The sequence below is a fragment of the Ammospiza nelsoni genome, chromosome 3, assembly GCF_027579445.1.
Source record: "Ammospiza nelsoni isolate bAmmNel1 chromosome 3, bAmmNel1.pri, whole genome shotgun sequence".
Taxonomy (NCBI): domain Eukaryota; kingdom Metazoa; phylum Chordata; class Aves; order Passeriformes; family Passerellidae; genus Ammospiza; species Ammospiza nelsoni.
In genome coordinates this window covers 59,408,768-59,428,663 of record NC_080635.1, presented here as the reverse complement: position 1 = coordinate 59,428,663, position 19,896 = coordinate 59,408,768, and the positions used below count along the sequence as shown (strand labels likewise).

At 37.7% G+C, this 19,896-nt stretch overlaps 1 protein-coding gene across 2 annotated transcripts in view; it reads right to left on the bottom strand.

Annotated features, from left to right (window-relative positions):
- Nucleotides 1–2,258: 2,258 nt before the first annotated feature.
- The window catches only part of MOXD1 (monooxygenase DBH like 1), a 64,191-nt gene continuing 46,553 nt past the window's right edge, over nucleotides 2,259–19,896 (bottom strand). For both annotated transcript variants that reach the window (XM_059468931.1, XM_059468930.1), the window contains exons 5-12: nucleotides 19,544–19,723; nucleotides 17,148–17,250; nucleotides 14,263–14,429; nucleotides 12,654–12,845; nucleotides 9,934–9,993; nucleotides 8,014–8,156; nucleotides 5,425–5,593; nucleotides 2,259–2,739 (exon numbers count right to left, since the gene is read on the bottom strand). In XM_059468931.1, coding sequence (XP_059324914.1) covers nucleotides 2,575–2,739; nucleotides 5,425–5,593; nucleotides 8,014–8,156; nucleotides 9,934–9,993; nucleotides 12,654–12,845; nucleotides 14,263–14,429; nucleotides 17,148–17,250; nucleotides 19,544–19,723 — 1,179 coding nt within the window. In that variant the 3' untranslated portion in view covers nucleotides 2,259–2,574. The remainder of the gene's footprint in view (nucleotides 2,740–5,424; nucleotides 5,594–8,013; nucleotides 8,157–9,933; nucleotides 9,994–12,653; nucleotides 12,846–14,262; nucleotides 14,430–17,147; nucleotides 17,251–19,543; nucleotides 19,724–19,896) is intronic.

The window sequence follows — 19,896 nt, the reverse complement described above, 5'->3', positions numbered from 1 at the left end:
GGGTTAAACAGAAATGAGTGTTTAGTGTATATGACATGTCTACCTGATATGCTGGCAGCTATCTCTCACACACATCCTTTCTGAGCTGGCTTTGCTTTACATCATCTTGTGCCATACTGGATAGCAAAAACAAACACCCATCTGTTCACATGTTCCTAGGATGGGTGCCCACAGAAAGGAAATCCCTGTAGATAAGATGCAGTCATCAATCAGAGAAGAGACAGAATGGAAATTAACCCTAGATCTGATTTATATTTTTTGCAAATCAAGTCAACCCAGGATGGATGCCAGCAGTAGCAAATGAGACACAACACTGCATGTGAAAGGGCTCCCCTATCCCACACAAAAGCTCTTTTCTAATTTCATTGCCTGTTATTTTTCCCCTTGCTCCCTGAAGAAAAGCTGTTAAAACATGCCCAGATTAGGGATGGGTTTGAGCATAAGAAAGGCCAAGGTCCCTGCTGACTCCTGTTAGAATAGGATGCATCCTAGACTTCAAGATATCTTAGTAGATGGAGGATGCCCCTCACTTTTTTTACATACAGAACAGATCTGTAAAAATAATCAGTCAGAAGACTTTTCTGCCTATAATTCACCATGACTACTCTTTTCAACTAGTTCTATTTGGGACTACAAAACAGAAGAACATAGTTCTTCTGGCAGGAAGAAGACACCTACATAGTTACATTTCTTTGTTGAAACTTCAGGAGCTTAATCCCAAAAATCCCACATGCTATTTGGCATACACTACTTCCTTAGCTCATCCAGGACCAAAGGGAAGAATAACAGAATATATCACAGTCCAGGTATATTTAGAGCAAAGAGCTGCCCAACAATGATAAAGAATTTTCCCATGTAGGAGTTTTTCCAAGCCAAGTACAGATATACCATCAGGAGGATAAAGCTGGCCTTGTAATCTTTTAGCTTCATGGTCCGTCTTAAACTCCCTTTATGCATAAGTTCTCTAATGAGATTGTTATAGCTCCTAGAAAATAAACCTACCCTTGATTAAATCTTTCATCTCTACTTGAGACATGGAGCTGCTTCAGTGTCTCTCTCCTGTCACATGCATTGTAATTTTGGCTACATGCAGAGGAGCCCTACCAGCTCTGTGATGCTTTCTTTTTTACTTCTCAAATTCAGAGAAGACAGCTGCCACATCCTCTCCTCATCTTCCTTCTTATGTGATATTTCTTTGCATAAAACAGCCTGCCCTGCTTAAGAAGAGGAGCTGCATGGAGAGCTGATATCAGTCATTAAGAGTTAATTTAAAAAAAATGGGCAGAAAAGCATTTTATCTCAGCTCAGGTTCTTGATCTGCTCTGGACTCACCACACTGCACAGAAGTGCTCAATGTCATAAAATGTACATAACAAAGCCTGTGTGTAACTAAGCCTACAGAGGTTAGTTGTAGAGCAGGTGTTGCAGAGATCAGGGAAGCACTCTCAGCATCCAGACTCGCTTATTTTTACAGCCACACTCCAAAAGTGTTTATAAAATACTGAAAAAATTATAGCTTACTGTAATTGAAGTGGGGCTACAAAAGTGAATGGGTTTTTTAAAATGTTCAGTCCTTTTCTACTGCATGGCATAATTTCACTGGGGAGCAATAAATTTTGTCTCTTTCAGGAATACTCTCTACCCAACACCATCTGAGTTGAAAAGTTGCCAATTTCTGAATATAAATAAAACTTTGTACATATGAGACAGAAAAACAACCTCTTAATCAGCAGTTCGGCCTATTGCAATGCTCAGCATGTGCTAACAATAGCTGCTGGCAGGATCAGTTCCCTGTGCATGGCAGAGCCTAAATGTGAGATAAATCTTTATTGCTCCTGCTGTCCAGATCAAATCTAGAAAAGGAGTACCTACTTCTCGCCAAAGATTTAATCACTGTGCAAATATCTTAGGACACAAGGAACGCCCTGAACTACCTGGGATCAGGAAAAAGAAATGCCAACCAAGCCAAAAGATTTGTGCAGGATTCACGATGAGGAGATTTGGGGTTCTGCCTGTGTTTTTCATCCCTTTAGCACCCTTAGTTCTCGTATCTCAGGAGCTGAGATGGTTTTGCAGTGTGCTGCTCCCAGAAATGTCCAGACAGAATGATTTCTTCCCATAGCTTTATGGCACATGTCAACCAGACATGCCCAAATTTATGTTTGCAAGTCCTGTCCATATAGCAGTGATTTCATTACCTGCAGATAACAACAGTCAAGGCAAAATAATACAACACGGACCAGGCTGATTGTGGTTAACTAAGTTGCTTTTAGTTTATTAATTTTACCCATATACATAGATGACTTTGAACGCACCATGTGAAAGAGGCAGGACAAAGTATAAGAAAATGGTACAGGAAAATATTTCAATATGCAATGTGTCAGTGTACCTACTGTATTTCATACATATTTTACATTGAAAACCAAAAACCCTACAGTTTCCAGAGGATGTACACATTTTGTTTTGATCCAGCAAATTTAGTTCATTAATAAGTAAAAAAATAAATCTACAATAGCAACAGTGCAAACACATCAGAACTTGCATGGCATACAGAACACAGATGAATAAAAATTATTATACAAAGGACCCAGTGTTTCCTATGGTACTGGCTGTGATGTATACAATACACAACAGGGTAAGGAATAAACTGCAACTTAAACAGGAAGATGAACTGCATATTACTGGCTCTGTCTTGTATGGTCGCTCTATCTCAGGAGGTAAAGCTGTCATGCCTTGGATCTGAAATTAAAATAGCAAAAAATTATCAGAGTTTTGTCACATAAGATTAGAAAACTCTTTTTGCTCTCAAGATAATTGGCAGCTTGCCTGATAGTCTATTGATAGTTTTGTACTTGGGCTGTGACTCTCACTGTGGAAACATCAAGCTCAGTAAAAGTATGAATATACTGCATGCCAAACGATCAGCCATATCCAACATTCTCAGCTCAAGAGCAGCAGTACACACTGGCATCCTCCCCAGTCAAGCAAGGATAGACTTTGGTTGCTTGATTTGGATAACCTTATTTTGCTTTGTGGAGTAGTTTGGCAGGTTTGGTTGTTGTTTTCATCTTTCTGTCAAATAAAAACGAAAGCTGGCAGTGTCACTCTGCTGTGGGGACATAGGATGATATTTGAATGTGTTAATTTCTGAGTGCAAGACTCACACTTGCACGTACAAAACAGCTAAAACTGTGTACACAGGTTTTGTTCCACAGAACCACAGAATGGTTGTGGTTGGAAAGGATCTCTGGAGGTCATTGGGTTCCATGTCCCTGCTCAAGCAAGGTCACATACAGCAGTGTCATATTGCTAAGTACTGAGCATTTTTCATTCTTCCCATAGAACTCAGTGCAATTTTATGGGATTTGACGTAACTACGTGTTTGCTATAGTTTTGACATGAAATTGGAGACATTTGTGTACACAACCCAGCTTGCTTTTCCTAAATTTACTCCCTACATGTTAAAGAAAATAAGCTCTGCAGAAAGTATGCTCCTGGGCACATTTTTGAAAGTTTGAATGCCCACCTGTACAGCATATGCTTGCTTTGGGAACTTCATCTATGTTGCTATTATTCTGTACCCTAGAAAGAAACCCCAACTGAATATTGACTTAATCTTAGCTAACACAACACAAAAGTAAAACTGAAATACAGACCAACTCTATAGAAAAAAAAAGGTATTTTCAACTCAGTTCCTCTGCTTCAATTTTTTTCAGTCTTGTAACAACTGAGGGATTGTTTGGACATTCAGGTTAAATCTGTCTCTGATTTTGATGAGGATGGTCATTTAAGTGCAATATCACTAATAAGGGAAGAGAAAGGAAAGAGTCCTAATCTTAGCTTTCAAGAATATGCCCATGTCATTTTGAAAAAGGAAACTATGATTAAGGAAAATCTAAGAACTCCCAGTTCCAGTGAGTTCATTCTTTGAGTTGTAAGTATTGTTCCTTCATCCTGTAAGATAAAGAGCAACAGTATTTTCCATTAAAAGTATACCATTAAAAAAACCTCAGCCTATCCCCACTTGATAAAATTTCTGTGCTTTTCATCATCTTGACTTGTCCTCTGACAAATAATCAGTGAAAGGGTGGCTATGCAATTGCTACTAGCCAGCAGCTGTAAAGGTCAAGAAGTTTAACCAAAACTGGTGAAAAGTCACAGCATTGTCTACAACTGGTTTTTTTCTGTCTACAGCTACTTTCCACAGGAAGTCTACAACGGGACAGAACCTCTTTGATTACTTATAGCACACAGTATTCCTTTGTCATCCAATGGGCAGAACAGTCTGACCTATGCTGGAAAAACACAAGAATGCTGCTGTAGGAAGGGCAATTTCTTCAGCACCTGAAAGGACCGTGTGACACACTATGAGGAAGCATGGACTATCTTTTAAGGTGAGGAGGATGAAGCCGAAGTCCTTTAATAGGAATTACTTCATCAGTAGTATCTCACAGCAGCTCTGCTACACTGGACTGAAATCACAATAGGAAATAAGCTGGTACAGTGAGACTGCCTCTCATTCTGAACAGAAAATCTCAAAAAAGTGAAAGCCTAGAATTTGGAGTCTGTAAAGGAATTCAAAGAGGAATACATATTTTAAAGCATCCCTTTTAGGGATGATATGACATGCACTAGCCATTCTTTTTAAACGAACATCAACATTAAAGATGACAACTTTTCTCAGCAGTGTCCTGGTAAAATACCAATAGATATTTAGAATAAATAATAATTTATTGGAGAATTATTTTTTCTCTTACAGGTTTTTTCATCAAGACAATAGGGCAAGTAAAACCATGGAAAATAAAATCTTAGTAAGTTGCACAAAGGGAACAGACTACCCAATTTTATTTTTCTGGCCCAACACTATAGACAATTCTAGGACCACTAAAAAAGCAAGACTTATTGCAAGAGTATTCATACAGCTTTAGGTTGTCTAGATGCCCAAGTTAAGAAGGCATATTCTTAAGTCTTCATTATGCAGTCAGTAAACTTCCCTTAGAAGGTGTCTCAGAGAGGAAACCTGATTTAGGGATTTCAAATCATCTGTTGCAAGACCCTAACATAAGTCCCTGACCATGGAGGTGGCCAAGCTAGGACAGCTTCCTGGCATGGTGACTTCACCTGGACACACATGGCTGCTCTCTGATCAGTCCCAGCCCCACTGAAAGACTCCATCCTCCTATTACTGATCCCAAGTGCTGATTAAAGCTCCAACTTCTCTATTCTTTCTAAATGCTTCTAGAACTCAAGTTAGATGAAAGTACTGGTAAAACATTCTCATCATTTGTTATTGTATGTAAATTAAATATAGCTGCTTAAACATCCTGAAGACATATAATCAGATAGTTATTCACATGCATTGAAACACAGTAAATCAGATTAGTTTCATGTCATCGTTGCCTCCTTTTCAGCACACAGACTTACCGACCATTCTGCATTATCTGTTTTTGAACATCTCACGTTCACAGGTAGTTTAAGCACAAGTTGATTATAGGAGAGACCCTCTGATCTGGACCATTTGAATTTGTTCATTGCATCCATAAAAGACAGGTTTTTATATTGTTTAGGACTCTTGATAATGAAAGGCCAAGTCCTAAAGTAAAAGAAACAATTAATTTAAAGAAATAGATAAAAACTATCAAGCTAAAATGAATGAGGAAAACTTTTGGGGAACTTACTCAGAAAAATAAACACACTACAACTGTGTATATTATGCCTAGCTCACTAAGTTCTCTTTTCAACTAAGTTCTCTTCTACTGAAAACGGATGCAGTTTCATTGATTTTGACAACCTTATGAAAGGCTGTCAGCAGGTTAGTACTTGCTACCAGATGCTTTTAGAAATTAAAGACTTCAAGAGTTGCATTGCTCTTCTCTGATCCACAAACTCAATGCACAAGCAATAGAAAACAGATCTGCTGTAACTTCTGAAGAAAACAAAAACAAAAGAAAGCCACACCCACTCCTAGGTTTGGCAGGCCAGGTTGCCAAGGAACCTTTGCCATTAGAAAGCTGCTTCCAGATGGTTCTGCCAAGCTCAGGTCAGAACTGAGGAGTTGCTCTGCACTGGTGGGCAGCAGATAATAACAGGTGTTGTGGACATTCCCTTTGGCATATTCCTGCAAGCTGGCTGCAAGGGCGCTTTTGGCCAGAGGTGGTTTAGAGACCTGCTGCACTGCTCTGGAAGATCTGTCTGGCCAAGTGTGGGAATCCTTCCCATGAACAAATGGGCACAATCTCATTTCTCACCAGCCATATGGAAAGGGAAGGAATGAGATTTCATTTAGTAAAGAAAACTAAACAAGTAACATAGGAAAATTTAAAAAAAATCCAAAAATCCAAACCCCACAACCTTTTCAATTGTTTCTGCTTTCTCCTTGTTTGACTTTACTGAGAAGAATGGAAAAAACATGGTAGAGGAATCAAACACAAAATCAATACAGCTGGAGGAAGAACAGAAGTATCTAAACCTTTATCAAGTAACCTAATTAATACTGTGATTGGAGCATGAGTTATCTTTTCAGAATACTTTAAACAGATCTGTGTTACCTTGTACTAGGCTGTCTCCCACTTGCTTTGGGGAAATTGCCTATGCCAGAGTTTTGCTCCACAACATCTAGGCATAGAGACTGTGATTTTAACCAAGTATTTTGGTACTCAGGCCACTATTATGGCCCAATCACTTTTATCTCTGCTCCTCATGATTTAAACTATTGTTGTGCCACCAGACAGAGGAAAAATGTTTTAAAGGGAGCCACAATGCTTTGATCCTACTCCCAGTTTGCATTTGTATGTCAAGAGAGACTTTGGAAGAGTCAGTGAAGCAATTCTAGTGTTAAACTGACACAAGAGAGATGAGGATCAGGTCACATATCCTTAGGCTGACAGAGTTTAATGAAACAAGAATTGTGGATTAGGTCATAAATACTAGAGGCATTAATAATCTCCTCTTCTAATTACTATTCCATTTGTGGCAGACAGTCTGCATACTTACTCTATTCAGAACATATTTATTTCCCCAGGCCAAATGTGCATTTTTTTGCTTAAGTACAGTTATCATGAATGAACACTCAAGAGAGCATACATTTGTTAGAGTATTTTCTTTCTAAGCTCAGAAAGACTCTTTTAGATAGGACTAATTTAGAAACTCTGTTCTCCCTACATTAAAAGAGGTTGTAAATGGAAATAGTGTGGAAAATTATGTAGACATTGATTGCACTGTGACTTCCTTCAAACTCGTCTTGAACATAAATTTCAGAACTAAGACCACTAAGCCTGTATGTCAAATTATTTTGCAATAATAGCTTTATATGGTTTGTTAAGATAAACTGTATAAGCAAAGACAACTTTTAAAATTTGTAATGACACACAATTAGTCTATCCATTTGATCTTAAAATCTTACTATTACAGTAGTTTAGTGCAACTAAAAATACAAATGTAATTCACCTTTCACCACAAAATGTTCATTCAACTTTTTATTGTTTGATTATTTTTCTGCATTTCATTCATTGAGAACATTCCAATTCTGACTCTTCTCACTGTTTACAACCTCCTGTTGAGATGCTTTAATCTTAAGCACTATAAGGAACATATTTTTTCCTCGGAATTCCTGTCAACAGAACTACCCAGGGAAATTCAATAACCAGCTCACAAACTCTTTTTCAAGATTACTTCTCTTTATATGAGACATTGACATGTTTTAATAAATTGATAGATTTAAAACATTGATATATAGCCTCTTTACAGATGTATGTGGTAAAAAAACCCAAAACAAAACAATGTAAACAGTATTATTTCCTTAAAAAAAGAAACTACTTTTCTATCAGAAGAAAAAAAGATGCAAAATAATTTGGCAGGAAAAATGGCAGCACAACATATTGACCAAAAAAAGCGGCACAATGACTATATTTCTTTTCTTTCTACCAGAAAGAAAGAAAAGTTGTATAAAAATGATCCAAGAATCCCACAGACAGAAAGAGAGGTGCTGCACATATTCATAAAGATTTTACATACCTGACTGGTCGATAGATTTCCTTAACACCGATGAACTGGAGCTGTTCCATTATATCAGGAATACTCGCACAGCGGGTGAGGTTGATTCTCGGGTAATAGAGCAGGTATGACAGGCACATTTCATTCCTGGTGCTCAGACCACCCTGAAAATGGGATTTTTCGTTAATCAGGGTAGCACTGGAATCCCACAGATTAAACCACTGATTAGCATTCAGATGCCAATGAAAGGTGTATGAGAAGGCCAAATTTGACAAGTTTATCTCGTACATGAGGTTATCAAGTAGCAAGAGGCTATTACATAATTAATTACAAAATACTCTGGAAGGTCAAGCAACAGCTTCTAATTTAAAAGACATCAGAAAGAACACCTGTGAATGAAATAAGGCTCATATTATATTGAACTGTACTATCTGAGAAGTTCAGGTTTGCTTTCACTTGCCCCCGAGGTACTTAGATTTGCCACGTTTCAGAAAAGTGGAACAAATAAGGAAAAAAATCTTGTAGGACAATTAATGTGTTTAATAAGAAATATTATTAATAAGAAATATGTTTAATAAGAAATTAATTTAGCTTTGCCTATTAAAACAGAGGCTGGGATGGAAGATTCATATTCCTTACAACCTATGAACTTAGGTTGTAAGTACATATGCCAGTAAAAAGCAGGAAGGAAAAGAATTATTTCTATTAACAGATAATGTTGACTCAAGAAAAAATGAGCATGCATTATAAAATTAGTTATTAGAATATAATATTTCTAGCTAACAGAAGAAACAGACTCTTAAGCAATCTTCCATTGAGAACCATGGGGCAAACAACCAACTTAAAATTAATCCTGGTAAACATGGACAAGATTATAAACTGCACGTTCCTATATCCTGGGTGGGAACAGTTCCACAAGTCTCATGGAACCACAGGAATAGGAATGAAGAAAACAAACACATGTGCCAAGAGTTAGTGTGGTCACCATACAGGAAAACAGGACAAAAACTCAAAAGCCTTCATTCTTGCTCTTTTGCTTCTCATTAAATAACTACTGCATGCGCCTACATGCAATCCATTACTCAGGGAGAAGTATCCCTTTTCTCTCTGGATGCCAGGAACAACTTTTCCCTGCAAAACAGACAGCCCTCAGGTCTCACTTCCCAGAGGTCTGGATCCAGCCACTCCCCAGGAAGCAGCATCAGACCCTGGCACAGGCAGCTGTATCCCTCCCATAGACAAAGTGGGTTTGGCATCACTGTGTGTGTTCCTAGACAACTGGCACAGTCCAGCCCATGTCTGAGCAACCAAATTTACTTCACCTCCAAAACCCAGTGACTGCATTGCAATGCCCAGTGCCTCTGTTAACCTATCCAGCTGCTTCTGGGAGACTGTGCCAAACCAGAGCTGGACACCCTCAGCAGGGAGGAGTGGGTTCCCAACACCTCTTCCCAACCCAAGGACCTTCATTCTGCCTGGATTCTGTATTAGGCACAAAACTAAATAGTTGGAAAACCTCCTGATCACAGTTTATCTAAAAATCAATACAAAAGAACTGGCAATTACAACTCCAAGGAAAAATGTGCAACAAGTTCATAAAAATAATTCATTACAGTATGTAGAATTTGTATGTTAATACATGTTGTGAAGAAAGCACTCCTTATACCAGAAAAATTTGACTTCTAAGAATTTTTTATGAGCTGATGTGCTTATTTTTACAAACTATGCATATGAATGCCTTAAGCAAAAGATCAGACTAAGATCACAATAGCTCAGATGACCTTAAAGACTAAGAATCTATGAAAGGAAAGACAATAAATAGTTATGTGCACACAGGAATTAGTAAGTAAATTCACTTTTTTAAAACAGTGTTCTGTGAAAAAGGTTTTAGTCCCCAGTTTTATCTGTGTACTTATTTTGATCCACCAAAATATTGCTTACCCATGTCATACGAATTCGGTCCACAGTACTGTAGTGGCATTCTGTGACTAAATTATCCCCCTGAAATACAAAATTTAGGAAGTTCACAGTTCTGAACTTCATCAACACCAGTTTCAGGTAACCACAGATGACAGCAAGCACTTAAGTAATAAATATCAGAGCAGTGGATATGACTTTTTGAAAGAGTGAAGGATTAGGTAATTGCCATATGTTAAGGCCTTGGCACTTAGTATTCATATTATCCAGATCCTCAGGGATCCCCCATGGATTTAAACAGAGTCTTAATAAGAGTGTTGTCTGGATTTCTTTTAAAATAGCAATGAAGGTACACAGGTACCATCCAATTTTCTGGAAAATTATATAGTAGACAATGTAAACAAATGATACTTGCTGCAAAACTCATCCAGTGCTACTTTACCCAGGCTAATTTACACTGCCAACTTCAATAGAAATATCTGGCAAATGAGGAAAAGAAGGCTTTCCACATCACAAAAACAACTATATCTCTGCCAAGCCTGGGAGTAGAGGAGTGGCAGGCAAAGACTTCACTACATTGACAGATATGTATGGGAAAGGCTGAATACTTACCTTCTCAAGCACATACAATTAACTTTTTGGTGTCTTGACAAACTGATCTACAGTTTGGTAATAGTTTCACTCCCTGTGAAACTAATCGAGTACAAATTTGAAAATCACCGTGATAATCAAGTGGATTTTTTTTTTGTATCATCATCTTTGCTTATCAACCATTATACTTCCTTAAAAACACCAGATCACCCTTCAAAGGCTGAGAATTTCTCCTTTCCTACAGGCTGTTTCTCCAGATCAAGGCTAGCACAATCTGTACTCCAGACTGCTGGAAGAAGGTGCATCAGCTTCATGTCAGTAAATGGAGACAGAGGTTTCTGAAGTAGCTTGAGCTGGCACAGTGTCACTAATTCCAGTGGGAATACTCTGTTCCCATCGATGAGGTCTCTGGCTCTTGTATCTTACAGACTGGATAACATTCACTAAAATTGTTCCTTCTCTTAGACTAGATCTGCTGCTTCCAAATGGAGAAGAGAGTGCTACTATGTGAGGAAAAAAAATAACATGGACTCCACAAACTGAAAGAAGGTTACACTCTTGGGAGAGATCATAGAAAGAAAGAATAACAAGAATTTACGTGAAAAATCATATTATTAGTTAATTGATTAAACTGTTCTCTGAATTATACCAGATGATGTATGTAAAGCTGCACTGGTAATTTTGCATAAGATGAAAATGAAATGCATAAAAAATGGTTCTCTTCAGAGAAAGAATTCCATCTTCTACTTGAGCTGGGGTTTTTTTTTGTCGTTTTGCTGTTACTATCAAATGCTCTTTATAGTTTTTCTGTTGTCTATTCCCTTATGTTCTTGAATTTTAAGAGGCCTTCTGTTATAATTGCATGAATTTTCCTAAAAATGTTACAGGCTTTCTCTGCAAACCTGTCATCTTCTGCCAGCCCTCTTCCTAAACCCTTCAACCTTCTTTCCTGAAGGAGGTACTTTGTCTTTGAAGCCCCTAAACTAAGAGCAATTTGACTTCAAAGAGTAAATTCTGCACTTGAACATCCAGGTTTTGCTGTAGAAATTAAACTATAAAGTTAGCATTTCAGCTTCTTGTCTTTAAAGTACAAATATCAAAGCCTCACAGTGTGGGAGACAAGACATAAGAGAGAAAGGGGCTTAAAGAGAAGCCCCTGAAGTTTAAACCATGGGGCTCCTGATCATACTTGAAGTTCAGTCATTTCAATGTTCTTTTCAGACCCATCTCCCTTAGTGATTCCAATTGTAAATAAATTCAATTTTTTGACGCTTTGCAACTGTCAATTTAAAAACATGCTTTTTCACATGCACCAGGACAAGCTGCTCTCCTGGCCAGATCTGGAGCATCAAGGAGATCTTTGCAGCACTAAAATTTCTGTCATCATGCCAAAACTTAAATATGGATACTGGGTGGAACAAAAGAAGAGTGAATAATTTTTAAATGAGTGACACACTAAAAATGCAGACTCCTTTCATGCAATACCTATGCATAGTTACTGGTTTATAATATAACTGTAGTTGGAATATTTCTAAAAGTTCTATTGCATTATTTTCAGGAATACAGTAGATAGAGTTGTATGATTTCTTCTTTCAAAGGGTTTTGTTTACTAGAGAAACATCAGGTGGAACATGGGCATGGAGTTTTGCTCCCAACAAGAGAAAGTGTGAAACAAACAGAAGACTTGGCTGATTTTTAAACATGTTTGTAAGGCTGGATACTTGCTGTGTGCAAATAATGAAGATATGCTACTTGGTCGCACAGCTCTGTAAAGCCACACAGAGGCATTTCCATTATTCATCTTTCTGGATGAGTGAAGATGGTACAGCCCAAAACAAGGGATTTTCTAATCTGCTTTGTTCAAACATTTGTGATAGTAAAGTTCAATTATTATGGATATCAAACATATCCAAGGAATAGCTTGATTTGGTGAACCAAGCCAGTTCTGTGGTGACTCATGTGGACACTCCTGAGACACTGAAACTTTAATGCATGAGTGACTCTGCGATAAGTGGAAAACATCCAACAGAACATCCAAGAATTCTATGATGCTAGGCTAAGAAATTGTGTGGCAAATTTAATCCTAAAGGTGAGAAAATTATAGGCACATGATCTCTTAAACACTTTCAGGAAAAGAACTAAGAGTGTCATACTGGCAAAATGGTTCTTTCTTCATTCAGGTACTGAAACTCCTGGAAGTTGAAGTCAAACTCGTCGTCATAAGCAAGCAGCTTCTGCTCCTCGCCGTTGTGGAAGTGGCGCATCCTGATAGCTCTGCCAGCAAGGTGAGCATGGAGAAGTACTGCAAACACTTGAATCCCAGCAGGTCTCTCAGCACCCAGAGCCTGGCCAAGAGAAACCAACATCATCACTGTTCCCAAATGAAAAGTAATGTAATATAATTCCATCTACAAACAGTGAAAATACATTCATTAATGCATTTTGAATTCACTCAGTTTACTGAAAAATGCAGTCTGAAGCAAAACCAAGACATTAAGTGAAATTCGGAGTTTATACAAAAAAGGCTATGGTTTTTTCTGTGATTATTTTTTATAACCAAAACATGTTTTTACTCCTAACACACCCATTTGTTAAAATGAAAATCAACTGGACTGCAAATAATTCTCAAGAGTTTTAAGACTTTCAAAGGAATAGTACTAAAACCTGCACATTATTTTGGTGCTAATGGCCAACACTAATGAATGTGGATGTTTATTGTGAAAATGAATTTCTCTGCAGTTATGAATGACGCCAAGAGACGCACTTCAAATTGAGAGGCTAGTTGTAGTTGTAACATCCTCTACTTTCCATCTTTAAGTGAACTGGTAGGGAAATACCATAAGTCTAAATCTAAAAGTTTTTTTCCAGGTCAAAAACATTTGCAAATTAACTTTTCCAAATTGACACAAATCTGGCATCACTCCCATTCTGGCTGACATCTACTGATCTAAACTTTATGTTGAATATGAATATGCTATAATTATTGATCAGAGCTCAAGGTAGAAATAATCTGTCATCACAATACCTTTCAAGAACAGCCCTAGGGTCAGAAGCCTCATGATAATGGATAACTCAAGAGTTGTAAGGCTGAAAATGCCAGGAAAATACACAACATTTAACACCACCAAAAACAAAACTAAATTTTGTATCTAATTTAGCCTTCATTGTAAACCATGTTATTAATTCAACCTTTCCCTATGGAAGACAAAGTATATGAGAATCTCCCATTATACAGTCACCACAGATTTTAGACAGTGCTTCCATTGCCTGCAGAGATATTTCAGTTATCTTAATGAAACCAAGAACTTAATAAATGCAAAACCTGTTTAGGTCTTCAGTTTCTGTGGCTGGTGTAAGAACACCTTTCAGGCTTTCATTTCATCGTTAGAAGCCTTTTGCACATGCCCACATCTGAATTAGTCTAAACTTTTTTTTCTGAGCTAGCTATACCCAGAAAGCTATTAATACCAAAGTTATTAATAGCTTTGCCATGGAAAGCAGTGGATGCTTACATATTGAACACAAAACAAAAACATTGCAACCCCTGTGTCATCCATTATTATTCAAATAAATAAAGCAGCCTGAGTAGTGAGCATGCCAAGTACCCAGTTCAAAAAGACAACATTTTGGAGGACAACATGTACCACTAGATGCCTTTGCTCACATCTTTTAACTGTAACTATCAAATTTTCCAAGAGGTTCAAGTGACTCTTCCAATTATTTCCATGAATGAAAACCAGTGGATTCAGGCAAGGGACATACCTCTTCCAGACATTCCAGTGTGCAGTGACCCTCTGACACAAATTCAGGCATGCCTGGTGGGATATTGTGGAAAAGGCTGACCCAAAGACCAGCTTCAATAACCCCAGCATCATATTTCCTTAAAACTGGAGTATAAATTAGCCTCAAACCAGAGTTATCTATCAAGCCTGCAACAAAAGAACACACTTAGCCATGGCTAAAAATCAGGTTTTTAAAGGAGGAAAAAACCCAAACCATATTGTTTCATGTTTTTCATGCTATATCATAAGTTTTCTACATGAAAATCAAGGAATCAATCTCAGTATCATGGAAATGAGTGAAACCATATGCAGGAAGTGGTTTTTTCTCTTCAAAATTTTCAAGCCACATGTTGTCTTCTAGTTGAGAATTTTATCTATTTCTTTATCTTGGGTCCTACCATTAATTATATTTTTCCCTTTGCTTTGGATTGCCTGTTACATTACAGACTACCTGAGATGAAAAATACATCCTTTTTACAATCTCTCCAATTAAAAGAGCATCAATTAAACATGAAAATTGCCTTACTAAATCCCAGACTTGTAGACAATACCCCCACCTTGAGTGAAGTAGACAAGAGAATTACAGAGTATGTTAATGTTGCTCTGACTCAAGAACTTATCTTGATTTCAGAAATTGGTTTAAAGAACCAAAGCCTGCTGTTTGGAGGCTGTGTTTTTAAGAGCCAAAATAATACAAATCTATTTTGTTCACCCACATATGTTTAGCCATATGTGTTTGTTTGTGCATCTATTAATAATTTATGTTGCCTTATTCATCTAAATGCTTAGAATACTTGTCTTCTTTTAGTAATTTTTATTTGTAAATATATTGACAAAAATTATTAATCTGTTTGTGCACAGGAACTAAATTCTGTTAGCTCATCTATTAATCTCTTTGTATTTTTGAATAATAACTGAAACAATTTCAATTTTGAAAATGAAAAATGCATATTGAATATCTCAGAGAAGGTAAGATGCTTCCTAATGACCTATATTAGTCTTCTGAAAAACAAAGCATACATAGCAGTGCCTGGAGCCAAATTTTACATCAATATGATATCAGCAGTCTATTTTAAGATAAGCAAATGGCAGAGGTACAGAGCAGGGATTGTTGCACACTAAAATACCTAAGATGGAGTAGTGCATATAAATATTAAGGAACTAAGGATATGACCTGTGCATAGCCAATTAAGAATTGTAATCAGCCTTGAGACCTTCTGCAACATACAAATCATATTTAAGGTGATACATTGTGTCCCACAACATCCCAACTTTAGCATTTGGGAATCCCTACTCACTCCCTTCCTGGAGAAATTTGTACCACCTCATCAACTTGACCTTTTCCTTTTGGTATTTCTGCTTCAGAAATTTTTAGACATTGTTAATGTCTAAATGTCAGACACTCTGCTGTATGGCAAAACTCTGGTATGTCAGAGTGTCTGATAAACAATCTCAAAAGAGGCCACCTTTCAAATGAGAAGTGAATGTTAAGGACTACAAAACCAGAAACAGTGAAACCCATCCATATTAAACTAAAACATGTTTCAACTCCTCCTAACTGGGAGCCAAAAGTCACTACCAATCTGAGTCACTTAGGAAAACATTACCCCAGGTCACAAAGTGAGGCAAACAGTGCAGCCTTTCACCAAACTGTGAAAATGCAGGTGCCAAAACACACAAAGGAAGGTGACCCAGTGGCAGGTTTGCTGCTCTGTCAGGAGAACTCATTTGTCCCCACCTGAAGCAGATGGAGCACCCAGGTCTGCTCTCTTGCACTCCTGGCACAATCTTACACTGTGTATTTTGCCAGGGAGGAGGAAAACTATGACCTGGATTACAAACACTCTGCTCTGCCTACGCTGTCTGAATTTTCCCAGGTCTTTTGGGACTGTCCCAGCAAGGCACAATTGTTCCTATTGCTTAAAAGGAAACAAAACATTATCAGTTTTCCAGTTTTTTGTATGTGCCACTTCAGCTAAACCAACACTATCATGAACTGTCAATTAAAACAAAGTTATGGATTTAGGGACACAACCAAATCAAAGGGACAAACCAAAGGGACACGGTTTTTCAGCATGTGATTTCTTGGGTTTTCATGCAACATTTGATGAAAATGCATACAATATCAAGGATGCAAATTAAGTTTATTGTATCCCACGTCCTGAAAGCACAGAGTCTGTCACTAAATTAAAAAAATAATTTAAAATATGAAGATGGGAAATGACAGTAAGGCAGAGTGCCATAGCCCACATAGCAGATTTTATTTTAATTAAAATTTTATTTTATTTTAATTAAAATTTTATTTTTATTTTATTTTATTCATGAGGGTGTAAAGAAAGGCCAGTATACTATCCTGCATTGGATTTTACTCAGTTCATATGTAGCAACCACCACAATATTCCTGGGTACAGTAAGTTAATAAACTTCTGTTTCAGAACAAAAAAGTATCTTTCCCAGAGGCATCTTCAAAGTTCCCCTGATTTTCCTAGGATTTTTTGTTTCTCCCTTTTACTTCTTCTAAATATAAATTAAATTCAGGAAGAACAATTTTAAAACACTATTACAAATTAAAAACTTATATTTTAAGATAAGCTGGTTTTTGCTGGTGAATGGTCAAGACACTTGAGTCTATACTTCTGCTTCAGAAACTGTCCACTGTTCAGGTAGTTGTACATCTAAAAAAATGCAGCAAAAAAAAAATTCAAGGGCAGTGAGAAAAACACTGTAAACCAGGAACTATTGATCAGGAGCAGAAATAACCCTCAGTTTTTTATTTGCTCTGTTTGCCATGCAGTGCAGGGATGAGCACTTGTGTGTAGTACATTTTCCAGTCTGGCATGCTTTAAAGCCTGTGGGGCTACAAACCTTCTGTCTCTGATGGATTGTCATAATGCACCTCCATAAGGACAAATAGAGGGTCAGCTGCTGTGCCGATGGATAAGCCAACGTGAGGAGGGTAGGTGAAGCCCTGGAAACCAATACACATGGAAATCAATACAGAGTTAGGGTATTTTTTGCCATAGTTAAAAGTCAATTTCTCTTTGCAGGTACATTGACTCCTTCTTGCAATGGTATCATCATATTAATGATAAAATTTACAAATATCACTTCTTTTACAACTTTCTGAAGATGGCATTGTGATAAAATGTACCTACTATGTACTTAATAAACTTAATAACTATGTCAATATAAAATAGTAGATCTAATGCTTCCCAGAGGACAAGGCTCTGGGCAAACTAGTCTAACTTCACCTCTGACCCTGCTTTGAGTAGGAGGCTGAATTAGAGACTTCCTGAGGTCCTTTCCAACCTGCATTATCCTGTGATCTTACAATTATTTATTCTGTATTTATTGTTTGAGCAGAAAAGGAAAATTCCATTTTAAACTTACAAACATTGCATCATCAAGCACTTAGTCTGACAATAAAACCCTTATGAAGAGATGAATCAACATTTCAAATGTTCCCAGCTTCTAAAAGCAGTAATTTCCAGGGAATACTGAGGTTGCATGTAATTAACTTGCTTTTTGTGCACAAATAACTCTATTCTAAGTAAAATTATTTGAACAATAAAGGTGATTTTTATGGCTATGTTTCCACTAGCAAGCCAATAAAGAAGTAGCTCTGCATGGTGAAACAGCTTGCGCTGGACCCACTGCCCCCAAACGATGCTCCTCTGGACAAGCTCTGGTCAGGTTCCATTTATTGCTAAAGGTGCTGGGTTCACCCCTGCACATTTATTTTAACTTCATCCCAGAGAGGCTTGTGCAAATTCTCAAACCACTCATGATGATAAACAAAGCTTTGTAAGTGGGGATAACTGGGAGATTTACTTCAAAAGCTCACTCTTGATTCAACCCAAAATACCAGTATCTCCTAAGTGAACTCATTTACCAAATTCACTTTAATTGGAATTAATCTGCACCATTTTATAGTTTATAGCTAATATTTTAATACACAATTTGACATTCTAACTTTCTGAAATTTGCAATTTGAGATTCCAACTTTTTGATGCTTGATAGACATTATTGGATTAATTGTAGTTCATAGTAAAATTTATTATCATCTTCATTCTACATAGGGGTAAGCTAAAGCTAAAGTTAGTGAAATGGGTAATTGGGCAAACCTGAATGTAACCCAGATCTGTCAGATTCCTCTCTACAGATTTAACAACAGCTTCATCCTTGCAAGAACCTCCATAGGGCTTGTCAAATGATAACTTATTTATATGAGTTTTTAATTTCACTTAGATTAAGACAGTTAAAAGTACAAATACTAGGTCAGAGCATAGCTGATGGCAAAAATGCACAAAGCATACACCAGGGATAACACTCCTAGTGGATTAAACTTCTTTTGATGGGTCCATGTAACAACTCTTGCTTCTTCACACTGCAGCATTTGCAGATGGTTTTGGACTGCAGGCTGGCAAATGAAGGTTCCAGAAAGTTTCATCACCCCAGTCCCTCTCTCTGCCCAAACCATCATTTGGGCACACAGTGAATCAAGGGTGTAAAGAGCTAGGATTCTTTTGGTAGTCATGCTGTGTTATGTCAGCTGAAAGCACTAACTTTAATGCAGCCTAAATTAACATGAAATAAGCTGCAAACACAGCCTGGGGTGAGCATGGCATCACAGCCTCTGTTTTCTGTAGATATGCCTCACTGCCATATGTAAAGTGGTCCTTATGCTGGCCCTGCACTGACACAGGACCTCTCCTACACTGAAATGTTTCTTTGGACAGGTAAGAAACTTCAGAATGATATGCCTGAATGGGGCAACACTGAAACCAGGTCCTGGTAAGGCACAAAATTAATTAAATTAATGTATAACTTCATTTGGAGAGTTGTGCCTGTGTGTGTTTTATGAAGCCACCTACAGACACTGCTTTTCTTTCTGTCATTATCCACAGGTAGCAGATACTGGTCATTGCTGGAGGCACTGTATTTCCATGTCAGATGGGACAAGCTGATACAGCCAGAGATTTCCATGCTCCAAAGCTATCTTCCTCCCCTAAGGCATCAACTCCCTCTCTACTATTTTTCATTACTTTTGGGTTGTCACTCAGGATGATCACTGCACTGCATACTTGAAAGGCCAAGAGGAGGTTGAGGACTTACTGCTGAGGCATTTAGGGACTGTGATCCCATACCATTAAGAACAGACAGATTAAGTAATCACTAATATACTAGGAAGACATTTCCTGATGATACACATCCTCAAAAAGCCCCACCGATGAACTATGCTAGACAGACATTCATCCTACCTCTCCTCCAATGGCCCAGGCAAAAATGACTGTCTCACATGTAAGAAAAGAGTCTGGCATGTTGGGGTGGTAACACTCATGCCCATAGTCCAGAACACTGTCATTCAAATTGCTGCTGCACTGGTACAGGAGGATGTGGTGCACCAGGTTCTCGTGGCCTTTCTGGATCAATGGCTTAACCTGTCAATGGCAAAATTAAAAGGAGAAAAAAAAATGAAAACATATCTCAATGTGACTATTTCAATGCAGGTATGAAGACAGGACTAAAAATTCTATGGTACTTTCATTTTAAAAGAGGAGACTCGATGTTAGATTGTACTTAGCTTGAGATGTAAGCCCAGCACTCTACAAAC